The 10,741-nt window shown below is 43.3% G+C and overlaps 1 protein-coding gene across 2 annotated transcripts; it reads right to left on the reverse strand.

Moving 5' to 3' along the window:
* Positions 1 to 1,242: 1,242 nt before the first annotated feature.
* On the reverse strand, positions 1,243 to 9,861 carry zgc:136971 (S9 family peptidase). Of its 2 annotated transcripts, none has more exons than XM_054746347.2 (21): positions 9,610 to 9,861; positions 8,770 to 8,905; positions 8,491 to 8,566; positions 8,345 to 8,420; positions 8,123 to 8,235; positions 7,812 to 7,946; positions 6,890 to 6,981; positions 6,514 to 6,551; positions 6,318 to 6,439; positions 6,189 to 6,249; positions 4,081 to 4,175; positions 3,953 to 4,004; positions 3,419 to 3,513; positions 3,215 to 3,347; positions 3,033 to 3,116; positions 2,877 to 2,957; positions 2,398 to 2,486; positions 2,075 to 2,268; positions 1,898 to 2,000; positions 1,725 to 1,831; positions 1,243 to 1,565 (listed from the first exon to the last, which is right to left on the reverse strand). In XM_054746347.2, the coding sequence occupies exons 1-21, from the start codon at positions 9,725 to 9,727 to the stop codon at positions 1,466 to 1,468; spliced, it is 2,100 nt and encodes a 699-aa protein (XP_054602322.1). In that variant the 5' UTR covers positions 9,728 to 9,861; the 3' UTR covers positions 1,243 to 1,465. The 2 variants fall into 2 exon arrangements, with proteins under 2 accessions (XP_054602322.1, XP_015822921.1); XM_015967435.3 differs by having other exon boundaries at positions 3,644 to 4,004.
* Between the last annotated feature and the right edge of the window lie 880 nt (positions 9,862 to 10,741).

Genomic DNA, 10,741 nt, shown 5'->3' on the forward strand with positions numbered 1-10,741 from the left:
AAATATAAATTAAAGAGTAATTAAATAAAAAAATAAGGAACATTCTGGAGCTGTTTCTTCCTTTTCTTATTTTTTTTATGTGTCAAAAGTATCGGATCGGGACTCGGTATTGGCAGATTCTCAAAATCAAATGACTCAGACTCGGGGGGCAAAAAAACCTGATCGGGACATCCCTACTTTGCACACACTTTAATTTTACCCCCACCTTCACGCCCTAGAACAGCCAAGGGGTTGTAACATAAAGCTTGGAGGTGCCTCTGAGGACTCCACAGGGCAGAGAAGGCAGCTTTCACCGCTGTGAGCTCCCATCTCCATCTGTAACACCCTCACCAGCCTTTTATTGTTATTTAGCAACAGGCAACTACAGATAATAAAAATGATGCTTCAGGACAAATTTACTGTTGTCTACTTTATTTATTACAAACGTTCATTCAGAAATCAGTATGAAAAATAGTTCGCTTTAGGGGTGATTCTAGCATCAGAGGTTTAGGGGGCTGAGCAGCACACAGAGATCGGCCAGGCAAAATAAATTTAGCACTCATGTACATTTTAATGCTATTCTGTTCCCAAATTTGTGAAAGAAAAAAAATAATCATTTTTTACAAGTCAAAGAAGGTTCACAAACCACAGATTCTGCTATCAGTGTAGAATAATCTAATCCAGGTTTGAAGAGTCTAGGTCAGTGGATCCAAACAAAGACCCATTCCCTGTGTTCAAGACAAGCCAGTCCCCTTCACAGACAGTTTTAACTCTGATTATACTATCTGATGTGTTGCTGGGATTTTATAAATGTAATTTTTACTAATACAATCTTGGTAACCTTACACAGGGACCCACTGGTCCAGGTATTGTAGTTTTATAAGGGCTTAAATCAGATTAAAGACGCTCGAGCGGAAAATAAATGGTTAGATAGAAACTAAGCTCAGCTTCGTCTATTTGCTCAATTCCCACTAATATCAACTTCCCATAATAAAAAATAAAAAGCATCCATAATTTTTTTGCAAAAGATTTTTTCTCTTCAACATTTTAAAACTTAATATAAACAAAATTATGCGTTTGTTTTGTTCTTTTCAAAAATAACAACAAACCTCTTGTAATGGATATTTAAGGAAGAGGACAAAAGTAGGAAGCCAGGCATCAGTTTTTCTGAGGACCGAGAGGAAATAGTTAAAAGACAAGAAAACAAATAACAGAGCTTGAAAAGGAAAAGGGAGACAGATTTATTCCACTACATGTTTTAACTGTATGAAGCTATAATTTATAAGCATGCAACTTAAAAAATCTCAAACTTTAGCAGTGCAGGGATTCAATTTAGGGGTGCTTCAGCACCCCCCAAAAACAGGCTAGCAACGCCCATGGTTCACTTCAGTGTAAAGATGCTGTTTTTGTTGTTACAACGACAGAAGATACGTTTCAGCATTGGATTACGGTGTGTGTGTGTGTGTGTGCACGCGCACACGCACATTCAGAGATGCTGGTTCAACCACAGCACAGTGTTGAGGAAGCAGTCAGCCTGAGTGTCCACCCTGGAGAGAGAGTGACCGTCTTCTGGAAACCACAGCAACCTGGCAAAAGTAAAAACACATTTGTGTGTGCGTGCGTGCGCGTGTGCGTGCGTGCGTGTGTGTGTGTGTGTGCGTGTGTGTGTGTGTGTGTGAACGAGCAGTAGTGCCTCTGTGTTGGTGTTCATTTTCACACCTAAACTTATAAAAGCCTCTGTGTACCTGACAGTTGACCCTCGGCTCTTCAGCACTTTGTAAAGCTCCAGGCCCTGGTGAGGAGACACCCGTCTGTCTTTTCCACCCAACATCAGCAGCACCGGAGCCTTGATCTGCAAACCACCACACACATTTACATTTCATATGACACATTAATTAATTGACAAAAGATTATTGACCTTTGCAGCTTGTGTGATGGGCGATTTCTCCAGCATAACGGCCAGGGCTTCAGCAGTTGGGATATTATCATATGAGAAGAGGAATCCAGCACTCGTGTAACGCCTGCAAGGAAGAAAACACAATTCTAACGAAGAACTGTTCTGCGATTAAACATTCAGCAAATGCGTTTCCCTCACCAGTCCACTATATCGCTGGTTCCCAGTAACGTGGCAGCATTAATGACTGGATTCCTGGCTGCACATGCCCTGTAGAAGTCCGGGTACTGACCAATGAGATGACATGACAGGAAACCACCGTGGGAACCGCCAATCACAGCTAAGCGTTCAGGGTTCAGAGTTTTGTCACCCTGCAGCGCAGTGAGCACCGCCCGCTGGGTAAAAACAGGGTTATTGGTTTTTTTTAAAGGGGAGGGTGTTACACTTGCAGTTTTTTTCATCTGCTCACTGGTCATGGATATGCTGCACATCACTAACGCTCAAAGTGAGAGCTGAGAGAGTACCTGTACATCTTTGACATCCTGATTCCCAATCTGACCAATCAGGGACAAGATGCTGTCCTGGCCGAACCCTGTAGATCCCCGATAGTTCACTGTAGAAAAACAGGGAAAAAAGCCTCAGTTGGTTCAGTTTAACAACACAAACCTCTGAATCTCATCAATGATTATTGAATTGTTTTTTTATTATTTAAAATATATATACTTGCTATTTATTTAAATATTCACAGAACTTTATTTTAGTTTTATTATTATTGTTACATTTGATTTATATTATCTTATTAATTTAATAGAATTTAATATGCATTATAACCCCAGATTTTAGCAACCCCCTAAAAAATGTCACAACTGCATGTGCGTGTGTGTGCGTGTGTGTGTGTGTGTGTGTGTGTGTGTGTGTGTGTGTGTGTGCGTGCGTGCGTGCGTGCGTGCGTGCGTGCGTGCGTGCGTGCGTGTTTTGCATCAAAAGCTGCAACATTCCGCACCCATGAGCACAGCAAAACCCAGTCTAACCAGTCCAGCTGTGGTGCTGTTCCACTCTGCGGGGAACTGGGAGTGAGGACCACCTGGGGAGTAAAAACAACACAAGCCTAAGTGCTGTAAAACTGGCAGTTTGAATTACCATCAGTGGGAGAACAGACCATGGATGAAGACGACAAGAGGGGTCGTGGTGCCATCAGGAAGAGGAGATGGTTTAACCAGGACGGCTCCGAAGTCTAAACCAGCTTCAAGAGAGAAACAGTTTAAAAGTATGAGTTTAAACCTGTACTTCAAGCTTGAACGATAAAAAAGCGCTGTTCTAATGATGCAATCTAACGCTCACAGTAGCGTGTGTCGTCGTCCTCAGGTGGAGGTGTGATATCCAGAGTTGTCCAGAGGAAGTTAAAAGTCACAACGGGATGCTGCAGCGTTCTCCAGGTCACAGCTTCACCATCTGACGGGATGAATCCCACCCTCTGCACACAAATCAAAGCAATATAAGACTCATTATTATTTTATTTTCACGAGTGTTTGTGTTGTGTCAGACCAGAGTGGGAGGTGTGTTGGGGCTGGAGCAGCAGACGACCATCAGGTCTCTCTGGACCGTCAGCAGCTTCCAGCTACCGTAAACTCTGGAGGATTCTGCAGCAGAGAAGCAGCAAGGTGGAAAAAATATTAGGAAAAGTCTTAAAACGACTCACTTATTTACTCTTACTTGGCTTTTATTTTGAAATTTCCTGATATGACGATAAGTGTGGTGGTCTTGGCCTACCTTTCACCTCTCTTTGAGGATCCTGGTGAAGATGAGATGATGAGAGAGGAGGGGGAGGTGGAGGAAGAGGATGGGGACGAAGAGAGTATGACTCAGCAGCAAGAGGAGGAGATGAGTTTGGGAAAAAAAGAAAAGAAGAAGAAGCTGGAGGAAGATAGGCCAGAGGAGTGGGTGGAGGAGGAGGGGAATAGGAAGACCAGTATGGGGAAGGTGGAGGAGGCAGGTGAGGAGAGATTGGAGAGGAAGGAGGAGGAGGGAAGTGAAAAGATGAGGAGGAGGACAGAAGGAGAGGAGTGGATGGACTCTTACTATCAGACAGGGAGGTGACGGTTTGGGATCTTCGATCAACCATAAAAAGATCCTGAGAGAGAAACCGGGTCAGGACTTAGTGAGTGGTGAAGGAAAACGTTAGCGTGGATGTTTGAGGTGGGCGTTACCTTCCAGTTCCTGCAGGCGCTGCTGAACACGAGCCTGTGACCGTCCTCAGACCAGCAGCAGGACGGCATGGCTTCATACACACCTGCAAACTCCCCTGAAACCAGCAGGAGAAGCTCCGCTTTTATTTTATGTGAACACTGTAACGTCCAAAAGGGTCAATTGTCTCCTATATATTGATCAAAATAACTTTTCATCTACAGAAATAAATCCACTTTTTATTTGGCCTTCTAAATCCAGAAGGTTCTGCTCTGCGCGTGTTGACTTTCCATGAAGACAAAACATTCAAACATTCTCTCCCAAGGTTCCTGCACTGTGTGTGTGAACGCCAGACGTCAACATTCTTCACTCTGAATAAGTGAAGACTCCACGATGTTATAGTTATAAGTTAAATAATCAGATGTGATGAATGAGCAACATGTTTAAATCAAATGTTTGAATAATCTGTGCTTAAATCAATGAATTTGAGATGACTATTGTTCTTGCAATGATCCATTTATATCACAAATCAGTGTTTGATTTAACAAGTTAATCATTGTTTACACTCCTACACGTTACAGTAAGATACATTTAAGGTTAAGAATCTTGTATCTGAAGGTAAGCGTGGCTTTCTGAGGGATGTTGGTAAAAACTCAGAAACGTGTCAAACTCTTGGCCAGACTTGGCCAGAAATCATAGCAAAGTAGTTTAATAAAACAAGAATTACTTCCCGAGTAATTCAGTTTCCAGCTGACCCCGATTTGGCCAAATCGGGAAAGAAGCATCTCTTTTGAAACAATCTCCTTTGACCTTAAGTCAAAAACCTTTCTGCGACGCTGGAAGTGATTACAGACACAGCAGCTCTTTTCGGAGCTACCTCAACTCTCAGACTTCACACCTTGGACACCTAAAGGTTGGTTTATTGACACGTCCGCGAGGTCCGCATGGCTCCGCGTGGCGAAATTGCGTCATTTTAACAACCACGCCCCTCCATCGCGCCTCCGCACGGCCCAAAATTTCCGCAGCGCGCACCTAGGAAAATTTCGACCCACGCGGACGGTCAGACGCGGAAAAACATGGCGGACCGGCAAGAACTAGTATGGCAGAGGTTCGTAAATACAGACATTTGTATGATTCAGCTCTCAGAGATCACTGTGATCAACATGTTGTTAATAATTCTTGGAGAGAAATAGCTCGCACTGTCGGAAAAGATGAGGACGCTGTTAAAAATGCTGAAAAGCCATGTTGTAAACAGTCATTTTTACTTCTACTATGGTGTAGTGTTGGATGCATGCCATAGAGCTCCATGCTGCCCCCTACAGTTTGGGAGAATATTGGCTCACCGCAGAGACGAGCCACACGAACCATAAACGCTGCGAGTTGTGAAGCGCGTTCCATCCGCGAGCCGCATCACCGCGCGGAAAGTGAATGCGTCAAGCCTAAACCAAGCATAACCTGCAGACCCCGGGTTGCATCTCGTGGCCGGGGAAGCCGAACTCAGAGGAAGCTACTAATCTCTGAGTATTGTGGTTTCGACGTCTGGTGACCTCACCACTCTGACCGCAAACCTCTGGACCGCCGGGAGCAACTCATACAAGCGTATCGTAAGCCTGCATCCTGGAGTCTGATGCTGTTTTTAATAAACGACTCTCTAGTTTAAAACAAACAAATTCTTTTACATCCAGATTTCTCTCAGATACAAAGAACGGTTGCTACAACATCTAGCTTCCATCACAACACCTCACATCCACCACACCACATCTCATTATTCATATCTTGTCTTTTATAAATTATTAGTTTAGGGAAAATAGTTAAATTCATTTTATAAACTGTATACAGACTCTGAATTAATACGAAGTGTGTTTATGGTCCCTGAATAAGCAAAGAACCCTAGAATCTTCTGATTAAACATTCAAAGATCAATCAGATTGATATTTCATATTTATATGGAATATCAATCTGATTGGTCATAATTAATATGTATTAATTGCTACAACATCATGAACCAAAAAAGACCTTCAGATGTGGGGAAAAAAATTCAAAATCCTACGTTTAAACATGCAGCTGCTGACTTAGACATAAAGATGCATTTTTTATTTAACAGTTATGGACACACAGACCTCTAACGTACCATTTTGAGGTCTGTTGACAACATCCACCAACGTTGACGTCTTCTTGCTCTTCAGGTCCAGCTGTGGACAATTAAAGGTGGACTCTTAACAAAAGGACAACCAGTTCACCAGTTAATCACAGAAACTACCTGTTGTATACGGAGGCACTGGTTGTGAGGTCCAAACACCTCCCCCTGCAGGTAAATCAACACGGATCCGTCCGGACTCAGCCTGGGACAGGACACCGATAGGTTGTCCCCTGACAGATGTTCTGGGACAGGAGCAGACGGGTCAGATTAACAGGTTTTTTATGTTATAACAGAAAGACGGCGCTAAGGCTCTCACCACAGTGTCCACTCAGGTCGAGTCTGAATAAAGATGATCTGGAACGAAGAAAAATGTCTTACTTTAAATACAGCTGCTGCTAAATATGTGACTAACATTTAGAATAACTAAGAGCGGCAATAATAATAATAAATGACCTAAAGTTTATAATTAACAACTAAAACCGTGTAAAGCTAAATACGGCCCCAGAAATGTAAGTGTGTGTGTGTGTGTGTGTGTGTGTGTGTCTGTGTCTGTGTCTGTGTGTGTGTGTGTGTGTGTGTGTGTGTGTGTGTGTGTGTGTGTGTGTGTGTGTGTGTGTGTGTGTGTGTGTGTGTGTGTGTGTGTGTGTGTGTGTGTGCGTGTGTGTGTGTGTGTGTGTGAAAGAGAGGGAGACCTGCGATTGGAGCAGAACTTCAGCCCGAGTCTGAACGGTTCATGGTACCAACCGACAAAAAACACAGACTGACTGTCAGGAGCCCAAACAGCCTGAAAGTAAGCATCCACACATCGACATCATATTAAAAATGTTAATGACATCATTCTGGCCATGGGGGGTGGGGGGTGGGGGTTCTGAGTGATATTTCATCAACCCTGTAAATGGTCATTTTAGCACATACTGGCTCAAGAACAAGATTTAAACAGATGAAAATTTGCATCGCACAGCTTTAAATTCCCGCTTAAAGACCAAGTTCACTGAGAAACTGTTTTTAGTTGTAATTTTTGAAATATGATCAGTCACTCCGAGTTTAACATGCAGGCTGAACAAACCCTTATTTCCTGCATTAGCCGGTGGTAGATCGTAGACAGGGAAACAGCCAGTCAGAACTACTCCACGTACAATTAGCATTCATGGACTCACCCATCTTGACTTGTGATGGGGAAGGCTGTTGATTTACCAGGAAACAGCAGAGCACATTTCAGCTAGTAGAAGCTAACCTTTAGCATTAGCAATTCCACCACACGGCAGAACTCCTCCAGGCTTGTGTTATTTGTGGAGGTAAAACATCAATGCAGGAGATCAAACTGACTCAGTGGCAGAGCTGCATTACTGTTAGCCAATCAGAGGTGAGCTGTCCAAATATCAGGAAGTAAGCATCCCAATTGAGCCATTTTCTTTTCACCTCTTCTCTGGCTAACTACTTTCTACTTTCCGAAACAAGAGTGCCAGAGCTTTGCCCCGATAGCGATCCGCTCTCACACCACTCATATACCAGAGACCATTGCAATGTTTAAAAATAAAAAACAAACGAGTGAACTCAGTCTTTAAACTGGGATTAAAATCATTCTAGAGGCAGATGATGCTTAATTCTCCTCACCTGTCCTGGTGAGACATCAAGCGGGACACCCTGCAACACGCTGGCCGAACCAGTCTGCAAGTCCACCACACAAATCACAGGGATGCTCTTATTGGTCATAGCCTCCCCCCAGTCCTCCCAGTAGATGCTCCTGTCCTGTTTGGACATTAGAAGCCTTTATGTTTGGTTTGTCACTCATCACAACACAGGTGTGTGTGTGTGTGTGTGTGTGTGTGTGTGTGTGTGTGTGTGTGTGTGTGTGTGTGTGTGTGTGTGTGTGTGTGTGTGTGTGTGTGTGTGTGTGTGTGTGTGTGTGTGTGATCATTTGTTACTTTTCTGAATGTAGACTCCCCTGAATGTGTTTCTGCTGCTGAGTTCTTGCTCTTCTCTGCTACGTAAAGAAGTTTTTTTTCACACTTTGACCAAGACAGACAGCCAAACTGAGCTGGAAACACACACACACACACACACACACACACACACACACACACACAGATAAGTCCAAATTATTCTACAGTTTAGCAAAAAAAAAACATTACATTTATGTAACTTACCATCATCGTACACTCTGCCGTGCATGTTGAGAGCCGACAGGCTGAGGCATTTCCTGAGGCCGTGGCAATCCCATATCTAAACAACAACAATGAGGTTGTTACAAATAATAAAACTTTCATTTTCCTGTGAGTGACATGCATCCTACCTCCAGGAGCTGGTGGCTACCCGTTTCCCTGACAACAGCCCTCAGGTTCTGGGTGGGTGAGAGGTCGCTCAATAACCTGACAAGCAGAAAGAAAAACTTTGAATTATCTTTTTGGATGAATTTCGTCTCAAAAGGCTTGGAGAGGACATGTAAAACAGCAGCATTTTCGCTTTTATTGTTTGTACTTACTAGGTAAATTAGTGCTAGTCCAGCAGGCCTGGCCTCCGCTGGTTATAATAAATTAGAGGTGCTAATCTCTAAAGTAAAAATACTACTCACTCTCCAGACAGAGACACACACGGTCCTGGCGTGAGGACTGTCCCGATGCTCCTGTGGTTGTTGCTGTCTGTGATCAGAGTCCACTGCTGAGAGTACCGAAGTCTGGAGCTTCGGACCAGGTCGCTCTGACTCCATTCTGGATGCGGGCGCAAACAAAAACTTTTAGGTTAAATGAGAAGTATCAGATACATAGAGTGGTGCCAGAAGCTTGTCATGAGGCGAGAAACATCTGCCGACTGACTAGAATTGATGCTACAATTTCCCCTCTGTCACAGAGGGGAAATTGTAGCATAAATTCATTTGCATTTATGCCCACTACTGCTCTTAGGTAATGGACCGATGACATCCATGGCTATTCTCTTGTAAGGTACATCCATTATTGGTAAACTTTGTAATTGGGCTCTGTCTGACACTATGGTGGGAGCAACTAGTTGAGTCATGACAGGTTTTGCAATAATCAACAACATCTTTGTACATTCCTGGCCAATAGAACCGTTGTGCAACACGATTGTATGTTTTTGCCTGTCCTAGATGTCCCAACCAGGGTACAGTATGACCCAAATGTAGGATTACGGCTCTGTGAGATGGCCAACAGATTTCTCACAACTGTTGCAGTTCTGATTTGGTTTAAACTTTCTCGGCTCTCTAGGGCCCCCGTGTGGCCTGGGGGCCCTGAGGAATTACATGCCCTGCCTGTTGGTACACAGCACCACACATCCATACATTCATTTACACTATTATTATTATTATTTTTTTTTTTTTTTCAAAAACCCAGTGTCTGTTATTTACCGGCCCTATATGTGTGTGACTAGCCTGTTGAAACTGTATCCTTCCGCTCACCTGCTGTCACTTTGTAGACCCCAACTTCCGGCAGCTGCTCTTCGCTCACGTGAGCAGAAACCGGAGTAGAGAGGCCGCATACCTGTCCGTACACTCCGGTGATAGCCTCCGAGTCCATCCGGGTCGGTTTCAGGCACACGGCTGCTCAATCACTAATATTCGCTAACTGCAGTCTCGCGTATTGTGCGCAAAAAAAAAAACCCTCTTTGTTCCCTCAAGAGAGCGCGGTGATGAGCGGGAATCAAGTTAAATAGCTAACAAGATGTTTAAAAGCTGTAAGTTGCAGACCCGGTAAGGAAGCTACTTGTCATCAGTGCCTCCATGCTGGATTCATGAACGGACGGAACCACCTCAGTCCGTTTTCAGGGGTGCAGTGGCGGAAGTGGCCACAAGAGGACAGTGGAATCACTAGATTGTCTTGTTTAGCTTAATGAAAGCTGCCTGTAGTAAAAGCGTCTGTCCACTAGAGGGCGGACAATCCTTCATCTTGAAGGCCTGAGGTTGGAGTTGTCGTGTTTACATCCAATTAACCTAAATAATGCATATAAATCCCTTATAGACAGAGTAAGATTGATTAGAAACTGTAGCCTATGCTAGTAAAAAATGTAGCTGAATATATTCAGCATTTTATTTAGGAATAATTTACAGAAAGTGTTTCTACTATTGTAACTTTATACGTGCAGTTCACTATATTCTTCACCCCATCCTAATTTTCTCTAATATTCAGAACTGGACAAAGAACGGGATTTGTTTTCCAGCTCACTCATAAGGAACAACTCGTTTGGATAAATTAAAGGTGCAATATATATGAATATAGTGAGAATTTTACAGTGCAAAAATCCCAAGAGTCTAAGGTTTCGGTCATTTCCGAAGGAAGGTTTTACTGAAACATAGTTCATATCCAGCTGGCTGCAAGGATTGCCAGTTTTTCTCGTTTTAAATCAGAGGAAGGAGTGACGTAACTACCGTTTACCATCAGTGAGTGTGGGGTTGCCATGTCTCCTGCGAGCTGGTGGTTTAAGGTGGTTGCAGTAACCAGATTTTACCACAGGTTGTCATTTTTACTTCATTTCTACATAATGCACCTTCTGAAAAAAATCCTCAGATAGAAATCCTGTTTATAAAATTCAAA

Source organism: Nothobranchius furzeri, chromosome 15 (genome assembly GCF_043380555.1).
Source record: "Nothobranchius furzeri strain GRZ-AD chromosome 15, NfurGRZ-RIMD1, whole genome shotgun sequence".
NCBI lineage: Eukaryota > Metazoa > Chordata > Actinopteri > Cyprinodontiformes > Nothobranchiidae > Nothobranchius > Nothobranchius furzeri.